We start from the raw sequence: 22,211 nt of genomic DNA on the forward strand, positions 1-22,211 counted from the left end.
AAAGACCAAATTTGAACCTTAATTTATACCAGTAATTGAGACTGTCCCTCAGTTCACCTTCATGACAGATGATCACACAGTTGTAACTGCTTTTTGCATCGAGTAGCTCGCCTTTGTAGAGTTGTTTCAAATCTTGCTTTTGATGCCAGCACAGCTCATTCAGTAACCCGAGACAGAGAGGTCGCTCTGCCTTTGAAATCGCGGATGAGTCAACGCACAAATGCAACAGAGTCTCAGAGCTGTGCAGCAGCCACTTTCAGCTGACTCCTTCATTCACTCAGTGCTGCTGTCTCTCCATTTTTACTTTCAACAGCTTTCAGGTCAACATCGTTTTCCACGTGTCTTCTGTGAGCACACTCAGCATCAGCTCCTGCATGCATAGAGATTTGAATCTGTTGTTTAAATATAGACATAAAGATCACACATTTTATGGGAAAGGAAACTGAGCAGCAGGCAAGATACACATGTCATGACTCATTTCTGACCTTGAGATCTAAAAAAGTTAAGTCTTGTCTTCAGTCACTTAACCAGAAACAGGAAACTCGTGATGTTTGGGGGTGCAATGGAGTGGAGAGTCGCTCTTCATTTGTGTGTCCTTTATGTGCACTAAAGCTTTTGTGAAAGGTACTTTAGCCATGTAATGAAATAAAATACATAATGTTATGAAAAAATTTTATGAATTAAAATGCATTGCCATATATAATCTATAGACAACACATTTTGTATTAAAATACCATGACATGTCACAAAGACTTCATTCATTTAGGAAAATGAAACATTTTAACACAACCAATAAAAAGTGCCTGAAGGATCCAGGTGTGTGTCAACAGCCAAATAGGACAAACGTAATTTCAGAAATACCGAAATGTCATTGAAAACATACTGATGTCCTTTATTCTTCAGAAACATTACTCTCAAATGGAAAACATTCAGGGAATTCAGGCACTGACTTCCTGATCCAAGGCCAAAAAAAAGGATCAAGTACAATGAGACCTCACAGGTCACATTAACATGACTAATGTAAAACTTTATGATGCATTAGAGGGAAAAAAAGATAATCTACTTGATCTGTTAACTTTTAGGAAATCAGTTTTAGATTTAAAGAAACAAAGTCTGATGACTGAGAAGCGGTTCATTAAGTTGGGCTCCACCGTAGTCGACCTTAAACTGCAGTTGGTTTGTTTTTTTTTGCCACCTATGACCTTATTCTCCTCTAGTAGCCCATCATTTTGGATTGCTCTGAAAACATTTAGTTTCTCTCAGGATCAATAAAGTAGTATTCTATTTTATTCTTTATTACTATTATTAGGTCTTCACTGGTTTTCTCAAACTTCTAGGGTGACATTATGTAACACTCGATGTAAACAAATGTCCTGACTCAAACTTTCAAAAGTGATTACTTCAGGTTTCACTTGCAAATGTGGCTCCACAGCATGTGTGAAGGTTCTGTTTTTAAAAAATACATATATAATGGTAAGGTTCAATAAGCCACTTGCAACAGTTTATCTAATTTGTCTATATTTTTTATTATTCTTAACAAAACAATTCCCCTCCAACAGAATGTGCTTCTTTTCTTTTTGGGGATTCTAGACCTGCTGTTCCATCCACATCTGTAGTTGGTTATCGGTGGATGGAGCCTGCATGGCAGAATAAAACGAGGACATAAGATGAAAAACATGGAGCTAAAATCACTTCTTTATTGACAGTGCAAAATTATTAACAGGGCAAATGTATACAGGAATTAGCTAGACATGTTTCTTAGCAGATTTTTTTTTCCAGGAAGTGGAGTATTTCAGCAGGGTTTGCCCCATTTGAAGTCTGAAACCGGAAAAACATTAAATAACTGATTTCACAACAGAATGAAGATGATCTGATGAATCGATAAATATATAATCAAGTTGAAAATCTTCAAAACTTGATGAGACTTGACTGTCAATAGGTTGCAAAGGCTGTTAAAGTTTTTTTGTTTCTCTTTCAAATGTGAAAGAAAGTGACAGATATTTAATTTTAAAAAATATGGGTTTTGCTCATTTCTAATATTTACTTTTTTTCCATTAACATAATAATTTATTCTGCATCTCACCCATAAGAGAGGATGAGGGTTAGAGAAGAGATCAATCATAATCATGATATATGGGTACATGTTGTCAAGGTGTCCAAGGGAAAGATGGTCTGGGCCCACAACTTCAATGGGTATGATGAGCATATTAGGTCTATTGGCACTCTTCCATTGGCCCTGCTCTACTGCAGACTCACTGGTGGCAGGCCTCTTGACTCATTCCAGCCCTGCGATGGCCCGTCCCATTGTGTTATGCCTTCCATATGCTCCACGTTTCCTGCCTTGGAACATTGTGAGACCGTGACCCATATCCTTCAGTTCAGACCTGGTCATACAACTCAATTTTGTCCCAATCCTTTAGCAATCCCCTCAAATACTGTGAGGCACCATTACATACCTCAGGTCTGGCTTGGTGCTGTTACTTCCACACTTGACAGAAATCTAGGTCCAGAGACTGGCATTCTGTCCACGATTTTCCTTCACTCGTCATGTGGTGACCTCCTCAAAAAGCCTGGACACTCCATCTACATTCATGTTCTGAACACAAGAATGTTGTGTAATAGTGTTCAACCCATCCCTACTCCACAGTTCCAAGTCAGGCTGTCTCAAGATGCACCAGTGAATTATCAGTGAAAACTGTAGATTCAGAACCATATAGGGGATCTCTGAAGTTCTCAAAGGCCATTTCAAAGCTAGCTACTCCATGATTTTGACCATTGTGTTGAGTGGTTTGATGGCTTCTGCTTGCAGAGGCAATCACTCAGTCTTTTCTATCTAGAACCTGAACCAATACAGCTCCAATACCTTCAAAGTTGGCATCAGTAAACAACTTGAGGGGTTGGGAGAAGTCAGCAAAAGCCAGAACAGGATGATGACTGGGGCGTGTTGCAAGTCAAAGCTTTCTAAGTTGCTGCTGTTTTGGAAAATCTAGAAGTAAAAGTACAATGATTGTCTGCAAAGTCAGGGAATAACGTTACATGTCACACAGGCTCTATCAGTCTGTCAGTGTGTTAGACATAGCTGGGTCTGTGACTACTCCGTTCTGATTGATCAAATGGCCCAAATAAGTCACCTTGTATTGACAAAACTGCATTTTTTGGGTTGCAATGCCAGGCCATGCTGGTGTCATCTATGGAATGCATCCTTCAGGTGTCCCGAATGGCTGTCAAAGTCTGGAGAGAAAACCACAACATCATCTAGATAAATTGATGAGTCATTCACTAAGTTGTCCAAACTACATTGTATGAATCTCTTGAATGTAAGATCACTCCAGACAGTAGTCATAAAGACATTCTCTGAAACAAATACAGACCAAAATGTGTTGTAAAGGCTGTCTTTTCCTCATCAGCGAGATCAATCTCAAACCTGCTGATTTTCTGGACTTTTCTTGGAACAGAAAGTGGAAGATTGGGGAACTCGGATGAAATACTACACTGTTCCTTAATCCCTTTTGAGGTCACAGGGTTGCTGGAGTCTATCTCAGCTACTGTTTTGCAAAGGTTGGGTGCACCGTGGATGGTTTGCAAGTCTATTGCAGGGCCACTCAGAGGCATGCAACAACATACACCAATATTTACACTTAATGACAATTTGGAGTCACCAAATTTTCTGTTTTCTTGCCCTAAGTTTTAAAGTATTACACTACTGCATTAGTAGAAAAGGTACGTGATTAGAACATCCTAAATAGTAAAACTCTTTCTCTATTTTTTCCTACTCTTTTTTTTTTGGCAAAAATAATTTAGTTATTGTATATTTGGACCTTAAAGAGTTGGATTTGAAGATTTAGTAAACAACTCAAGAGTCAAATCATGTGTTGACTACACTACCCAGAATGCCTAGAGGCAAGAGGTAAGAGGCAAACGATTGGTCAGAAGGATGATATGAAGTCTCAGTGTTGTTATCATAGACTGTATAAGAATAACTGGTATATATAATTCTTATATACAGTCTATGGTTGTTATTCGTGTGGGACTGATAAATGGATATACATCAAACTTTATTCAATAAACGTATTCACAAAAACTCAGCATTGCTCAGTTGTAAAATACAAAAATACAAAATAATACACTTATTTTTTCATTCATCTAGATGTTGGATCACTCCGCGAAGGTTGCAAACTTTACTATCTACTTGTGTGGTTAAAAAAAAAAAAAAAAAAAAAAAAGGGGGGGGGGGTATTGACTAAAACACTTCATGTGCTGAGTAAGACAGTTCTAAAATGAATTACTAGTAATGCCCTCCACTGTCCTATTAATGAATTACTACCTATTGCATTATTTTTGATCGACGTGTTCGAAGGAGATCTCGTTTCAGTATTTTCGCCCAACTTGAAGCGTTTTAATAAAATAATGATTGATAACGTTTAGTTGAAATAAATGAAACCACTCTAAATTGTTGAGGTCCAACTTCACTTCGTAGAGTCACAGCTTGTGCCACATTGAAGCGAAAAGGGGTCGTTGAAAATCGAGATTTTTTTGGCCGGAAAGGTTTCTCGGGCGCGCGAGCCGTGATGATGATGCGGCAGGCGCGCGCGGGCGGAGTCATCCGCTGGCCCGCTGCCTCCCCCCCTCCTCTCTGAGTCTGGCTGGCTGCTGTCCTGTCATTGGTCTTCTGGGTGTGGTTTTTGCAGCGGGGGTACCGTTAGCAGGAAATCAAGCTCCCAGTCCATTTTAGTTAGAGGCGAAACAAAGAAAAACACTTTTCGAGCTCGGGGACTGAAATAGCTCTTCTTAGTCAGATAAGAAATAGCGTCTGTTTCCTCCATTCCTCCATAGCGGCTGGAGTTTTATCTTCTTGACGCCGTTGTTCTGATGGGAAAAAGTTTCCCGTAACTAGTCATCTGGTTTAACTACTTAAATCTGAGCGGGGCGCAAAGAGAGAGGAAAGATGCCGAAAACAGTAAGTCCGAGCGTCCATTTTTATTTTTACATGTGTTTTGTGCTTATTCTTTACTTTTAAAAGTAATTTAGCAGAACATTTAAAAACAAAAGACGGTTTAAAAATGTCTATTTAATAGCCTTTACATCCTTTCGAGGCGGCTGTGGTACTTTCCGTTAAGTGTGTGCGCGTGCGCGCTCCCGCCCCTGTCTCCCTCAAATTAGCGCCTTAATTCACGTCGTTCTTTCAACTTAAACTGCAGGCAAAAGGCGCCACTAAAAACCCAAACACGTGACAAGAAAACCGCACAGATTTGACTTTTTGTGGCGCTCTGCTCTGTGGGAGTGGGGCCTACGGTAGCAGGCTTGCTAGCCCTTCCTTTTAGGCCTATTTATTGTATCTGGATTTGAACCCTCAACTCAGTCCAGCTGTGCTACCCAAATCTGAGGCAGATGGAGGTTAACCTGGTTGCAGGAGAACAGATTTTTTTTTTTTTTTTTTTTTTTTGGAGCTGTGGAAGAGGGGGGTGTTTGTTGATGCCAGGGGGAATTCTGCACAAAGAGAAGCAGGGGGTCCAAACAAAGACTGGGCTTTTTAAGGCAGACACCACCAGAGACAGAGGCACGGCCCTGTGTCTCTGCCCTGAATTCATTGACCACAAAGAAGGATGTTGCCTTTAGGGGCTCCTAGAGATAAAACAAAGACTAAACAGCCTGATTCTGCTTCAACTTAAGCAGAAACTTCCATTTAATCACATTATTAATAGCATTTTGTTAAGGTAACGCCTCATCAAGCCACTTATATTTGATTATAAAGACGACAAGCGCTTTTTATAAATGACACAGATTATTCTATAAACAGAAACGTGTTTCCGTTTTTACTAGCACTTCCTCAACAGCTGTCACTGTGTGCTATGCTATACTGTTACCTTTTTGCAGCTGCTTGTCAATTGTTTAGCAGTGTCTATTTTATATTTACATTTCTGAGACAATACCTCATAGCATACCCTTAAAACCTCATATTTAGTTGACAAAAATGTTTAAAATAAGGTATATTTAAGAATTGCTTTACATTTTTAGCTTCATGTCCCCAAAATTTTTGTGACATATTTAAGAAAATTGATGTTAGACAGAATACTCATAAAAAAGCTGCTTGATAGGTCTATATAGAAGAAAATATCTAAATAAAACAAAGAAAAGAGGAAACCACCAGTAGAAAGACTATATAATTAACAGGAAGCCGAAAGCTTATTATCCAAACTGAACAAAGGACTGGGACTATCTGAGATGTAGTAATAAACAGTTTTTGCAAAATGCTATTTATGAACTAGACAGTTATATCCATTTTGTTGCATTGGGGCAAACACAGTTCAGCTTATATGCATATGATAAAGAATCAACTTGGAAAAGATAATAAAACAGATAAAATGGTCTACATTCAGACTTGTTTTTGCAACACTGTGTTCTTTTTGTCTGTGTGAACTTCATGGTAAGGACAAGGGGAGATAAAAAGGTTAAATATAGGCACTGATTCAGCAAGTTCTTGAAGTGAAAGTTTAGTTTCTGTGCTGTAATGGACTAAAAAAGATTAAATCTTTTAAATAATTTTTTGGGTTGAGCTTATAGCTTAATGTTTCTTCGAAAAAAAAAATATTATTGAGCAATTCATTTGTAGCTGGACTCCTCCTTGGTTTTCCCAAGGAAGTAATGTTGTGACTCAAGGTTTCTACACTTACATCAGTTCCTTTCTGGTAATTTCCTCGCCTGCAACCTTATATGGACTTTCACATCACAGTCTGGCTGTTCTCTTCTCTGCTTTTCTCTACGTGGTCTTTAGAGGCCATGCTCCGATTTGGACCGCATTATAGCAGGAGAGCAAGCACCGAATCTCCTGTTGTTTAGTGTCATTTTACATCCGAATCACTTTTACTTTTAAAATGTTTGCTCAATTCTCTCACTCATAGATGGTTTACTTTCTTCTATATCTTGGAAATTAAGCTTATTTTTAATCAAGGAGGCGTGTTTTGACCTTAAAAGTTAAGAAAAAATCAGTTAAAGTGTAAAAATCTTTTAGAGAAACATCAAAAAGATTATCTTTTCAATGATTGACCTTTTGGATATATCGCCATTATCAAAGAACATTTTTGTTCTTCTTGTTGAATCCCAAACTGTTTTATCATCAAAAAGATAAACAAAATAGGAGAGTTATTTCACAAAATGTCTTACTTACCATTTGAGCCCAGCACGAACGGCGTTCCTGTTAGGAGTAGCAGATTTACCAAATGTGTCTATGGAAACATGGTAAATGGAAAAGACCTGGAGGTATGCAAGTAGGAGATTAAATGGGTCTGTAGTGCACATTGCAGGGCAGATTAAGACTGAGCTGAAGCCAGAGGTGGTGGAAAAAGTACAGTCAAAAACCTTTAGCAGTTTATATAAAAAAAAGCCTGTTTATTATATTTATGGAAAGTTGTGGGGACACTTTAGTTCTGCAAGAGTAAGTACTTTGCTGTTTTCTTTAAATTTAGTTTTGTTTTTATGATACTTGACTATCAAAACAACATGTTGTTTTCATTTGCTATAAGTAAATCAGTGGAATAGGTCAGTAGGTGTTTCTGAGAGTGTCTACTGTAGCTACAAAACAAGGAAACTTACCTTTCTATACCTTAACGGATCGACTGCAGCAAAGAATAACAGAGCTATTCACAGTTTAATTACAGAGGGTTGTTTCCAAACTGCCCTGCTAATAATATATGGGCTGACCTGGAGGAGCGTTGTGCAACTCTTATTTAGAGATATTCAATTTTCCCTTTTGTATGTACTGAGATTAAATGATTAAAAGCACTAACATGGAATGTTTTGTTAGATTTTGCAAAAGCTTTCTGGACTGATCTGTCCATTTTAAATCCCCTATTTAGTCACAGTTTCAAAACTTTTCAACGGTCATCGAACAATTAAATAGGTTCTGATGTCCGAATTCTTCCCTACTCACTATATAGTGCGTTTGCTGTTTTGTAGTGCTGCCCGAATCTACAATTCCTAGAAATTTCCCAGAAGTCTTTGTGAAAAGCCAGTGTGCATCGATGCTCACTACATTGGCGAATATAAACCACAATGCATTGTGGTCAAACAATTTTTGCGGAAAAAAAACAACGTGTTTAAATGTAATTTTTTAATAAACCATCAATGTTTTTATCATCAGAGCATAGTGGAGTCATAAATTGATATTGTAACATGCTCTTTTTGATTAGATTTGGACTTCGTGAAATCGGTGACATCATATTTGTTGTTATTATTAAAAAAAGTAGTGAGCATGGTGCCCGATTTTCCTTTAAAATCTAGGGCACCATATAGTCCTGCCCTATATAGTTTTTCAGTAGTTAGGGATTAGGGTGGGAATTCGGACAGAGCCCATATTTTCAGTGACTTTGCAATACTGTGGACATAGAAATGAGGGATACAATGGTTCACTTTCCCCACAATTCGGCTCAAACCTCGATATTTGGGTCACGGTTTTGTTTTGGTTTGATATACGAGATGTGTATTACAAAACAACAAAAACTAAAAATTACTTAAAAATCACTTTTTGGTGTATGCTATTGGCCAAGAAAAAAACTTTTAGTTGGCTCGTACCAAGCCTGGTGTGAAGTAATAAAAAGGTCAGATGCGAATTATTTCCCTACCCTCTACGGGTTCTACCTACCCCTACATTTAGCACTCCAAAGGAGAGTTATGGAAAAAAGTATCTCTGAATTTGGACGATACTACCACTCAATTATGTCATCAACAGTCGCTGATCAGCTAAATTAGCGTGGAGCTGCTAGCGCTCTGAAATACATAACATCGGTTTTATAACTTTAAAAAGTCACGCTAAAACAAAAAGTCATTACTTATATTTAAATGTAAACTTCTGTGCTTCAGAGCACACCCTTGTGAAGAAAATCGCTTCTCCTCCATGGCACAGCGTGGAGCAGAACCAGATCATTAATAAACTATTTCGGACACCCCTATCCCGTCAAAGTTCCCCTAAGATTGGAGGGGTGGGGAGAAGCTGTAGGGGTAGGGGAAAAATTTGGATTCGGCCTAATACTATACTCTTTTTAAATTTTGCACATTTGTTGGACACTTTCAACATTAACATACTCTTATACTTTAGGGATGCAACGATTCCCTTTCCCTATGATTTGATTCTGTTTGTATGCCAGAATTAGCATTCCTTATAGATACCCTGAACATTTGCTTCAATGAAACAAGAAACACAAAGGATTTTATCAGTATGAATAACTTTCACCCTATACAGACAATAAATGTTGAACAGCTACAACAGCAGCTAATTTGGGCTAATTATATCTTCAAAAAACCATGACTTTAAGGGAAAAAAGCAGTTTTGCTCAAACTTTGATGAACTGCCCTACAGCTCTCTTGTCCTTGTGAAGGCCTGTTACATTCACATTGTATTTGAACCGCATCAGAGTTCACTTGCATATTAGCAAGACTTGTTCTAGGTGCTCTGGAGTTGTTATGAGCTTTCCCATTTGACAATATAAAAGCAACAAACTGGTGTGGAACAAACACAAATACAGGGTCATGGTATATGTTGAGGCATTTCCATCATAATTTTAATTTCCTCCGGAAAATCAGCGGTGAAAGATTAAACTAGGACAAGGCGCAGAGAATGTGGCAAAAAATTCCTCAATACGATGGAACAAATCGGCGTGAATGTGTGCGTTTTTGCATTTTTATGGGAGCTTTCTTTTAGAGACACTTCATGCTCTTTTCGATCCTTCCTCTTCCTGTCACACGGTTTGAACTCTGCCTCTAGGTTTCTTTAGCACAAGTGTGAATATGCAATCATGCATAACTGCAGTGTAAGTAACAAGCGAAGCTGCTGAGGTTGTTTTTTTATCAAACAAATTCTGAGTAAAGGAACGTGTCTTACTTTTCACATGACTATTTTATTGAGTTTAAATAACTCAAATGTGCCAAAAGTACTGACCTGATTGCTAAATTTTATATTTAGCTCGACCTTTTAAACTGTTTATATCTTGAATTCATTTTTTTAAATGAAGTTGATTCACTTGACCGAATTGAATCTGATATCCACATTTAGTGTTTTAGATAAGCCTCAAATGAAATGTGCCCATTGTTGAAAACTTACTGACCTGATCAGGGGTCACGGCTGGCATGACTCAGATGTGAGAGACTCTGGTTTATCAGCCTCCCTGTATTACTAATCCTGTAAACTTGGGTGCAGAGCACCGCCATTGTGCCTTGCACCAGATACGCCAGGAAAGCCTTGTTTTGTGAGGACATTCCTCATAGGTCCATTCATGTTCCTAAAACCACTTGCCTTTATCTCCATTACTGTCTCGACTTGAGTCGAAAGAAATGTGACTTGGATTGAGATAACATTGGAATGAGAGCGTCAGAGGCATTAAGTACTGCCAGTGAAATGTAGTCTTCATGGTACAATAATTTTTCCAGTCCATTGGTAGTTTCCTAAGAGCAACATCTTATATGGTTGTTTAACCTTTTTAAGACTTGGCATCCACATGTTTGGACATCACATCTTGGGTTATATTACCACAGTAGTTAATTCTGCTTCACTGGGGCACGGTGACTAAATGTGTAGAGTATTAGCTCAAATATTAGCTCGGGTCTTAAGAGGTTAACCAATGTGAACACTTGAAAGTTGATAAAACCAAATTCCCTATTTAACGTAGTTTTTTTTTACAGCTTTCTGAGTCACAATTTTCCAATTTCCTTCTAAGTATCAGTTGTTATTTTATTATTTATATTTAACCAAAGATAATTTGGTACTTTTTAGTCACATTTGTCATTAGCTGGCAGGTAAAGAGCAGGTATATCATGCATTAGAAGACCCACTTTGATCATCTTTTGATCTATTTTAAAACTTTAGTCCTTTAATTGTGATTATGGAGTTTTTTTGCCTAAAAAAATACAAAATTTCCAGGATAGTTTCTGCAGTAGTTCTCTAGAAATGTGCCTATAAGTTGTGGGTTGGGATTTTTATCGCAGAGTAAGCCCGTCCCTATTCCCATCTGTTTACACTCTCTCCCACTAGCTTACAGCCTCTCACACCTCCAACCTAACATTACCATTGCAACAAAAATGCTGAGCTATACATTTTAGAGCCAGATAAACTGAGGAAGATTTACATGAACTTATAAGTTTCCATTGAGCAGTCCAGGATGCACCAGTTAATTCTAGCGAGCATTTCCACTCAGTTAAGCCTCGCTTCTACTGAGCGGTTTGTGATGCGGACCGCCAGCGTGTCATTGCATCATTGTAGTGCGGCGACTAAGAAAGCGTCAACAATGGAAGTCATGCAGCAGCTCGTCTTTTTCTTGTTTTACTTTTTGTACATCATGTATAACAAGAATTTATTGTTGTTTGAAAGAAGACTGTGGACGGTTAAGATGAATACTGCTGTAAAGAGAAAAACATTGGAAACGCTAGCTTAGCGCTTTCTAATATAGTCATCACTTTCTGTCAATCAACGGGTGGCTACAGTGGCTCTGCCCCAACCGTCTCGTTCCATTTTTCTATGGACCTACAACTGATGGGGTCCTCAAGGTATGAGTCATAACTGTTTAATGGGTCCATTTTACATGGAAATGGTCAAAGATACTGGACTTGAGTGCTCGGTAGAAACGAGGGTTATTAGCATCAGAAGGAAATAGAACTTGTGATACGTCGGTGTAGCTTCTACATCACACCTACAAGCTTTTCAAATTGCATTATTTTGTCTGCTCCCAATTCACAATGATCTGAATAAAGAAATACTCAAAAATGCAATTTTAAGCTTAATTTTCTTTATATATGTCATCCATCATAAGAAAAAAAACACGATCGGTGATCGGTGTGGGTTTTTAAGAGTCAGAATATTACTGTACTTTTGTTGGATAGATCAGTGCCCTTTTTTTTTTAATCAAATAATTTTAACTTTTTTCAGCTTTTAATTTGTAAAAACAAAAAATATTTTGAAGAAATCAAGTTTTTTTATTTTTATGTTGTTATAAAAAAATAAAAAATAATCCAACTTTTTTTAAGTGAACAAAAAGAGTTGAATGCATTCAAGAGACTTTAGTGCACTTTTGTTCCACTTGCCCCCTTATGCTTAAATTAGCAACAAAATAAAAACAGGAAGTTCTTCTCCCAAATTCCTGAGGCTTTTTGGTTTGTACTGTAATATTATCTCAAGCTAATGTCATTTATGACCACAAAATATGAAGGGCTACCTCACGAATCTGATGGTTTAAGTGAAACAACCGTAGGGATATGTGTCATAAAGTCAATACTGTTAGATTTTAGTGCTAAATTAAAAGTGTTGTGTTAGTAATTTTACAAATTCAAACTTTTATTGCAATTAAAAATGAATTAATAAAAGCATTGATAGCTTTAAATACTGTCAGGAAAACAGTGAGACTCTGTCAGTGCTAACAGCTTTTGCAGCACCACCAAATGCAGCATTGTTACCAATCAAGTTCAACTGATCAGCGCCCAATAAAAGGAGGTCTAAAGCTTATAAAGTGACATTAAGGCCTGCAGGTTGTTTTTTTTTCAGCACGTGTTAATAATAGCCTCTAAAGTGCTTTAGAGTTCTTGCCAAAAGAGACACACCCAGAGCAGGCAGAAAATCTAAAAGTGCAGTTCCCCTTTTCTGCATTCTGGATCCGGAAATGAAACTGCTTAATTAACGGCAGGGTGGTCACCGGCTGAACACCAACCAAATTCACACGTGCTGCTCTCCTGTGTGCTCGTGGGTAAATCTGCACATCTGCATTGAGGGTTTTTTCTCTCAAACTCAGCTGCCAGGGATGACAGGAAGTGGCAGCGGGGAAAGTGTCCTGGGCAGTAAAATGGGGTCCTGCTGACATGGAAGGGAAAGAACGCGACTCTAATCAGCCCTGCAACTTGGAAATAATGCATACCATTGTTGTTCAGGGCAGGCGTGGGCCTCTGCCTGCACAGTTATTTCCCAACAGGCATGTGTGCTGCTGCTGTTTTTACCATCTCTGAGAGGAGAGAAAAAAGTGGGGGATTCCTGCTTGGTCAGCTTACTAAGCAGAAGAGCATGTTTAACTTAAGGTAACCTCTTGGACTTAAGGTTAAACAAATGCGTTCACTTTCACACACATTAAAATGAGGGCCTCGTTTGCTAAATTAGCAGCAACACCAAAGGTTGTTGTCTGAAGAGGAAATTGAACTGCTTTTCCTTTTTGTTCTTGCAGAGTCAAGCGCCGTACAGGTTTCTTGATACATGACAGGATGTAGACGGCTCTCAGGAGAGATCAGTGTTTAGCAGTCTTGCCTCACAAGGCCCTGCAACCAGAGGATGTGGTTACTTCCTGTAGATAAGTTCTTTACATAGACAGATTGGTGCATTTCTCACACACACTGTTTAACCAAAGGCCTCCTTTGTAGTCATTTGCGTTTTCTGCATAGCAAACTTTATTATCCGAGTAACGGCACGCTGGTGGTGTTGCTCGATCGTTCACAGCAGAGCTTTTTGTGCTGTGGAATCTCCCACAGACATTGTTTATTTGGAGAGCCCACCTAAGGACGTGGGTGCAGCTGGGCTGCAAGCAGCCAGACTTATTAAAGCGTCCCTGCTTTTTCCTTTACTATCTGATGTTGTGCTGTAGAGTGGTGCATAGCAAAAACATGATATTGCACATGAATTTTAGTAATATGTTATGATTGAAAATAGCTGTATTTGCAATTTCCAATTTTTCAAAATGGTTTCCACTTACATGTTCAGCTCATTTAAGTACATTTCAGTTCAGGATCTACTTCTTTTTTTTAATAACTAGGTTTAAGATTTGAACAAATTTTATTTAAAATCATAATATTTTGTATACTTTCGTTTAAAACTCTTTTTGGATGATCTATGATAAAAGCTTCTGTTTCTGAAATGATTAAACTCAAATTTACACTTGGATTGGATTTAAAATGTGATTAAATTCTATTACTTGTTTGGCATTTCTATTCATAACAAATGTTTCTTACTTTATGATAAGAAAATTGTCTAATAATTTAAAATTAATTCAGATACAAAACACTATGATTTGATTTAGTATTCGATTTTTTACAAACTAGTAAATTATATTTTAAAAATTCCTATTGATAAAAATGTTGGTTTTTTTGGTCTTAGTCAAAATAAATGTTTAAAAAATCAATATATTAAATAAGTTGATCTCACATTTTGTAAATAAAGATTGATTGATTCATAGAAGTCACAGATTTTATCGGTTTATGTTGTTTGTTCCATTGTTTCCAGCGTTTCAATGTGCCGAGAAATGAGAAGAATTTTCTGACCTGAATACAAAACATCAATTTTACTCATAACCTGAGTACGTTTGTGTTGATTATATCCTTCCTCTGCTCCTCAGATTAGCGTGAAAGTCACCACAATGGACGCTGAACTGGAGTTCGCCATTCAGCCCAACACAACAGGGAAGCAGCTCTTTGACCAGGTATGAGTGATCCCTGAGTGAGAGGAAAGCATTCGTTCTTTCAATCACGAAAAATAAGACGACAAAAACAGGTTAAAAAAAAATCTTTGAGGATTTGTTTTAAAGAACAGAAGCTGTGACGTTGGGATGGGTGATTCTAAACCAGGAGCCTGCTGCTGCACCTTCATGACACATTCTTCTCATGTCTTAAGGTGGTGAAGACCATTGGACTGCGAGAGGTTTGGTATTTTGGACTTCAGTACCAAGATACAAAGGGCTTCTCAACATGGCTGAAGCTCAATAAGAAGGTGAGGCTCTCGGCGTTTCGCTCCTCACACTGTTCGGAGTTTATTTGAATTCCAATAACCTTTATCCACGTTGTGTCTTTGAAAAGGTGACAGCTCAGGATGTGCGGAAGGAAAGCCCGATGCTGTTTAAGTTCCGAGCCAAGTTCTTCCCAGAGGACGTTTCAGAAGAGTTAATCCAGGATGCCACGCAGCGGCTCTTCTTCCTGCAGGTGAAGGAGGCGATCCTGAGTGACGACATCTACTGCCCCCCAGAGACGGCGGTGCTCCTCGCCTCCTACGCCGTGCAAGCCAAGTTCGCTGACTACAACAAAGAAGTCCACACGACGGGGTATCTGAACGGAGAGCAGCTGCTGCCTCAGAGGTAACCCAAGTTTTTGAAGTTATCCTCAAAACAAAAGGATTTCTGCGATGACGCAGGGACGTTTTGTGTTGGCAGAGTTCTGGATCAGCACAAACTTAACAAGGAGCAGTGGGAGGAAAGGATTCAAGTGTGGCATGAAGAGCACAAGGGCATGATTAGGTGACATTTCTCTCATTGTCTAGATTATCTTTCATCTGATGTTTCTAACAACGCTGCGCTCCTCACTTTCAACACTTCTGCCCACAGAGAGGACTCCATGATGGAATATCTGAAAATTGCTCAAGATCTAGAGATGTACGGAGTCAACTACTTCAACATCAAGAACAAGAAAGGAACTGAGCTGTGGCTGGGAGTGGACGCTTTGGGTCTGAACATTTATGAACAAAACGACAAGTGAGTGGCTTTACTAAAGTTCAGAAACCGTGCTGGCTCTGATCTGACCGACACCTCTTCACTTTCTCCAACAGAATGACGCCTAAAATCGGATTTCCCTGGAGTGAAATAAGAAATATTTCCTTCAACGACAAGAAGTTTGTTATCAAACCCATTGACAAAAAAGCTCCGGTATGAATTCTCTAATTGACAAACGTGTGTTTTGTTTTTCTACTGATTTCTAAAAGACTGTTCAAATCTGCAGGACTTTGTGTTCTACGCTCCCAGACTGCGCATCAACAAACGCATTTTGGCTCTGTGCATGGGCAACCACGAGCTCTACATGCGCCGTCGCAAACCGGACACCATCGAAGTGCAGCAGATGAAGGCTCAGGCCCGGGAAGACAAGAACCACAAAAAGATGGAGCGGTAAGAGTGGACATGTGTTTCATGTCCGAGTATTTTCATGTTTATACAAGCTTATTTTTTATTTCATCCACTTGTTTTGATCAGAGCTCTGCTAGAGAATGAAAAGAGAAAAAGAGAGGTTGCAGAAAAGGAGAAGGAGAAGATTGAAAAAGAAAAGGAAGAACTGATGGAGAGATTAAGACAAATTGAAGAGCAGACAAAGAAAGCCCAACAAGGTGGGAGAAACTTTCAGGCGGCAAGAATGTTTGTTTTCCTGCTAATCCTGCCTCAGATTTGTGTCATCAACTCTGCGGATCCGTCTGTCTCCACAGAGCTGGAGGAGCAGACTCACAAGGCTCTGGAGCTGGAGCAGGAGAGGAAGCGGGCCCAGTTGGAGGCTGAACGTCTGGAAAATGATCTCAAGAGTGCAGAGGAAGCCAAGATGGCGCTGCTGCAGCAGTCAGAGAGTCAGATGAAGAACCAGGAACATCTGGTCAGCTTCTCAGAAGATACATTTCCTTTCAACCAGCACAGTTTTTTCAGATTATTATTTTTGCTTTAACATATGACATTGTTGTTTTAGGCCACAGAGTTGGCTGAGCTGACCTCAAAGATCTCCCTCCTGGAGGATGCAAAGAAGAAAAAGGAAGAAGAGGCGGATGAGTGGCAGCAGAAGGTGTGCACTTCAATTTTAAACCGATTCCTAAAGTTTTTAGTCTTAGCTTCAGGTCACAGTTAGAAAAAAAAAAACTTGTACTCTACTGCCATCGTGTGGTGACACAATAGAAGGCAGCCTCATTTCGTTCTGAGCCTCAGGCTATCATCATTATACAAGATTTACCTACTTTGGTGATTATACTTTGCCTAAGCAAACCTCTAACTGTAATTTCCTTTAATTGTAGCCAATAACCTTTATTGTTATTGTAGTACTGTAAGCTGTTAATCCTCATTTTATCCACATAATAACTCTTGGAGAAAGCAATTCTTCTTAACATAAACATGCATCAGAATAAAGAATCAAATGAAAAGAGAAATGTCTCAGTTGCCTCCAGCCTGCTTTCAGTTGTGTTAGGGCGCTTTCAATCACTGTCAACAGAAAATCAAAACTGCTTTCCGACGGCTTCATTTCAGAGACTTGTGACATTTGGCAAAGAGTTTTTGACTTTCAGGAAAATCCTGTTTGTCCTTTTTCTTGTCGCCATACATTCTTGGCACATGTTCAGTTGAGTTTCCAGTCTTACTCATCGCCATTTTTGAAACATTTATTGCACTTTTCCCTTTGCGGCAATGAACACAAAAGGAACATAAAGTGCTTTTGTTATCAGTTTTTATGAGACCATAAATCAGTTGTAACGGATTCTCCATTTACACAATTGTTTCCTCAGGCTACCCTTGTGCAAGAGGACCTGGAGAAGACCAAAGAAGAGCTGAAGAACAAGGTGATGGTCGCCCACGTGCAGGAGCCCCTCAACGCGGAGAACGAGCACGACGAGAACGACGAGAGCAGCGCGGAGGCCAGCGCCGAGTTAACGGCTGCAGCCACCTATAAGGACCGCAGCGAGGAGGAGCGGATGACAGAGGCGGAGAAGAACGAACGCCTGCAGAAACACCTACTGGTGAGCCTCAGAAAGGGGGAACTGTTGAGCTTTTGCAGTATGAGCACTGCAAAAAGATGAAACCAAATGATGCTTACAGCCCCTCACAACCTCAAGCTAACATTAGCATTATATAAAATAAGAAACTGTTTCAGTGCTGTTAGTAGTTTTCTCATGGATTGGTGATATAAATGACTTAACCGGGGTGTATCTCTGTGATTGTTTCCAGGCTTTGAGCTCGGAGTTGGCCAATGCTCGAGACGAGAACAAGAAAACGGTGAACGACATCATCCACGCGGAGAACATGAAAGCGGGACGCGACAAGTACAAGACCCTCCGACAGATCCGGTCAGGAAACACCAAACAGCGCATTGACGAGTTCGAATGCATGTGATGTGCACGTTCAAAGGCCCCCACGCTGCCTGGACTGCAGTCCTGCCTCACTTTAGCTGTTTCCGCTCCTCCCAAACGAGTCCGACCCATCGTCAAGCACATCATGCTCGGATCTGGAAAATTCCTTTAAATTTTTAAATTTTAGAGAAGTCATTGGTGAAAAGGGACTTTTTTTTTTGGTAGTCTATTCCTCACAAGGGGGTTTATGTAGCATCTTAGCAAAGAGCTTCTATATCCATTAATGACATTGAGCAAAGAATTTATTTTTTGTTTCCTCTAACAATTTTGTCACTGATTTTTATAGTATTATTTCAAAATAAAAGCCTTGAAAACCGATGCTTAACAGCTTGTAAACTGGGCAGCAGGCGACCTGCGACCTCACACACACAAAAGTTGCAGGACGTGTTTCTCTGCCCTTCCAGAAAGTTTTGAAAACAACTGCACTGCGGCCTTCACGTACAAAAAAAAAAAACAGTGTACCTGCCATATTGTATGAAATGTACGCATATATAAAGCAGTATTATTGTTTCTTTTGCAGATTTAGCATTTTTATGTACTTTTTCATTTGATTGCGTTCACCCTCTGCCAACTGTTACAAGCAACAAAGTATTTAACAAGCCACCTACAATGTGACATTAAAGATTTCATTTTTATTTAGACTTTTTGGTCTGATTTGTTTGTTTTTTTGCCTTAAGCCGGATTGTAAAGCTGAAGATGAAAAGTTCACCTGGAGGGAAAAAAACATTCCTGCAGGTCAGACGATCGAACAAATAAACTGAACAAAGTTACTGTAAGTTTCAATAAATTATGCAGATTTAATTTGGTTCTTTTTTTGTGCGTTTGTATTAAGGGATGTTTACGATTTATTCATGAATTGTGAGTAAAATCATCTGTAAAGCATAAAAAGCTGCAGTTCTATCTGCTAAGATGCACATTTTTCTCATTTAAAGGCTGAAATCAGAAACACGCACTCCTCAGAAAATCTCTTTAGACATGCACTGGAAAGAAAAGTGTTTTATCTTTTTAAAAATGATCCCAAAGCAAACAGTTCCAGCAGTCTTTCTCCCCACTCCATGCATCTTTGAAGACGTTTGTACATTTGATTACATTTGTGTATGTTGGGATTTTCAGATGTTAATTATGCATGATTTAAAAAAGAAAAGGCACCTGTGAGGATATTTTTGTACCACAAACATCACAATCAAAGATACGTATTTTTGTTTAAAGATGTTACATTTTTAGACGCTCACCGCTGGGAGAGGAAAGCGTGCAGCCGGGACCCGACAAAGCCAGCTGATTCTGGAAGCATGAGCACAAATGTTTGGGTTACTAAAGAATTCTGGGTATAAAGTAAGAAAAAAAGGCCTTTAGAAATGCAATTCTCTTGTTTTTGACATCGGGAAATATTCAAGATTTAATGCTTGTTTGACAAAGTTTGAAAGAGTTAAACTATTTTTGCAAGTTAGTAGTTAAAGAAATTCCTGGATTGTTTTTTTTTGTTTTTAATGAAAATATTTTTACATATTTGTACCAAAATTGATTTTTTATACAGCCTGGACTCTGCTGCTTATACTTCCTGTATCTGACATGCGATTTTAAAAACAAATAAATAAAGAAACTGATGATTTTTGCTGTTTGACAGCTTTAAAAGTGTGTGTTTGTCTTGATGTAAATCACAGATGACTAACAGTATCCATCCAGTTTTTCTAGAAATGCTATATAAAGACTACACTAGTAAAAGTTCAACTAAAGTGTTTTGTTTTGTTTTGACTGTCTTATTGTTTGATGATGTTCCTGCTGAGTAAAATCCACAAAAAATGTGTTATTTTCCATTGAATACAGTTAACATGTAATTAAAAATGACCTTTTTCAGTGATGTCAGAGACAAAGCTCAAAGCAATGCTTTTATTTGTTTTTGCTCGGATTACTACTACAATCTTTGAGTCTTTATCTAAATGAACTTCAAGCTTTTTAAACCTCGGATTGAAAAAAGAGAAAGCATTAAACCTTTTTCAGTCCGGCTTCAATTAAACGTTATTTTAATGTTTCAATCCCCTGAATTTATTGTAAACCACTTTGTGATTTTAGTCCTTCTAATGTGCTTTATCAAATTTTACAGATAAAATAGTCTAAAAAAATATACTTACTACTAGCGGTGTAAGAAAATACCAATTCAGTAAAATATCACAATACTTTGTTTGGCGATAATTATTTTGATTTAAGAGAGATACAGTGGCGGTCTTAATGTTCTGATCATTAAATGACATGTATTTTACTATTTTACTTATGTGAAAAATATATTCAGGTAATTCTTAAGTTATAATTTAAAAAGTAATGAGAAAAAAAATATTGTTTGGTACTATCTTGGGATAAATTGGGATATGTATTGTATCGTGACACGTGTATATCACCAAACTCTTGCAAATAGACACCCCTACTTAATACATAAAAAAATTAACTTGTTGGAAGCAAATCATTTGAATACAATATTTAAAGAAATGACATTTGTGTTCTTTCGTTCTTTCTTTCTTTCTTTTTAATGAAGTGACTAAAGCTGATAAGTTTCTACCACAAGAGAGCGTTCAAAGGGGAGTGGGAGGAAGTGAGAACGTGTTTCATCCCACCCATGTACAATTCAGAGGCATGAATCAGCTTTTAGGCATACCGCTTCTGTCTTTTAAAGCTCTTGCGGCGCCTACTAGTGGAGAAAAGATTAAACGAATGATGAGTAGAATGATGAGTTCTTTTGTTGTATTTATGGAGCTTTACGTTTCATTGTATTTTTAGAAGTGTGATACAGCACTCAGTAGCACAATGGAATTCCCAGAAACATTCCCAGTAGCAGATTTTGACTCCGTTCTTTGCAGAGCAGGTTTAAATAAACTATTGTGCTGACAGGCCGAACCGGATACACCAAACTATGTTGCAGTTTCATGTGTGAATCAGTCTTATTTCTACTCAGATTTCACAGCGAAATTTCTGTTTTCTTCTACAGTTTATGAAAACGTATCGACTAAGAACAGAAGAAGGGGGGTTATGTGAGCCGCAAACCAACCGTCATCTTTAATTTATTCTTTTCTCCCCCTCTGTCCCTAAAAAACAGGCTGAACTTGCTGTAATCAAAGCTGAAGAATGTGTCACACATTCTTTAAGCTCTCTTCAATGATTGAACTGGAGCCCTTAAGTAAATGTAGCGTTTTTCTGTTAAATGAGCGCATTTATGGGTTTTATTTGCAATGACAAAAAAGGAGAAGAAGAAGAAGAAGGAAGTCTGAGGCTGACTGCTTCACATTTCAAAATAAAATGTTTCCAACAGCACATAGATAACTATGTACTTTTATATTTGAATGTTCTTATTTATCCAGATGACACTGTGTTTAAGTTAAGTCATTGTCTTACTTTTTTAAACGTTTCACCTCTCAATCTCCACATGTGCATCAGAGGTGGGGACTCGAGTCACATGACTTGGACTCGAGTCAGACTCGAGTCATGAATTTGACGACTTTAGACTCGACTTGGACTTTCCTACCTCTGACTCGTGACTTGACTCGGACTTTGATATACATAACTTGTGACTTGACTCGGACTTTAGCCCTCTGACTCGGAACGACTTGCTATTTTTCCCCTAAATCCACGGATTATAAAGTATATTATAAAGTATATCGAGAAAAAGCCGCGCGCCGCGGCCCTCTGTCCGTGTATGTTTACATCCGTGTCGGCCCAACATCCAATCAAATTAGAGCCACTTTTGATTGATGTGACAGCCCAACCAATCAAATTGCCGAAAAACAAAGCCCCGCCTCCCCTTTAAAACCGCGATTTCCTGCCGGTGTTTTTAGTTCTAGCATAAAAGTTTATAGATCGTCAAAAACAAACTGTTTGCAGTTCGGAGAGCACGTGGATATAAGGATTACTCACAGAGATTCAACAACAACCAACTTCATCTGACTGTAGGAGCAGCAAAATCAAGTAAGTTCTGAGTGAAAGCTGGCGCTAGCTTAGCGGCTAACCGCTAGCTGCAGTTAAATGAATGGGACTGTAAACTGTTAGCGGTACACTGTGACACCGTGCAGCTCGGTAAAATCACAGAGTGACAACAGGTGATTTTGACATTTCCACCACTCAGATCTTTACCTGGATCTGGGCGGGACGCGAGCGATCATAGCGGGACAGCAGGGCTGCTGGGGAGCAGGCTTGGTTGTTTTCTGTTAGAAATCCAGCAAACGTATTATAGAATTCACGGAGATGCTGCATGAGGGTGTTTTCTTTCCCTTTTTTGGTTTACTACTTTTGCTGCTGTATGTTTTGTGGTGTGTTTCAGAGAAAAAAGCATCCTCTTTCTCTGGGGGTCACATTCCCT

The 22,211-nt window shown here is 38.7% G+C and overlaps 1 protein-coding gene across 1 annotated transcript; it reads left to right on the forward strand.

Moving 5' to 3' along the window:
• Positions 1-4,665: 4,665 nt before the first annotated feature.
• Positions 4,666-19,501, forward strand: msna (moesin a). The gene is made up of 13 exons (XM_024266049.2): positions 4,666-4,957; positions 14,352-14,435; positions 14,627-14,722; positions 14,809-15,083; positions 15,159-15,242; positions 15,330-15,476; positions 15,551-15,647; positions 15,721-15,884; positions 15,969-16,099; positions 16,196-16,356; positions 16,447-16,539; positions 17,249-17,479; positions 17,688-19,501. Exons 1-13 carry the CDS (start codon positions 4,946-4,948, stop codon positions 17,850-17,852), a joined length of 1,740 nt encoding a protein of 579 aa, XP_024121817.1. The 5' UTR covers positions 4,666-4,945; the 3' UTR covers positions 17,853-19,501.
• The last annotated feature ends 2,710 nt before the right edge of the window (positions 19,502-22,211 follow it).

This window comes from Oryzias melastigma, linkage group LG14 (assembly GCF_002922805.2).
Source record: "Oryzias melastigma strain HK-1 linkage group LG14, ASM292280v2, whole genome shotgun sequence".
Classification (NCBI taxonomy): domain Eukaryota; kingdom Metazoa; phylum Chordata; class Actinopteri; order Beloniformes; family Adrianichthyidae; genus Oryzias; species Oryzias melastigma.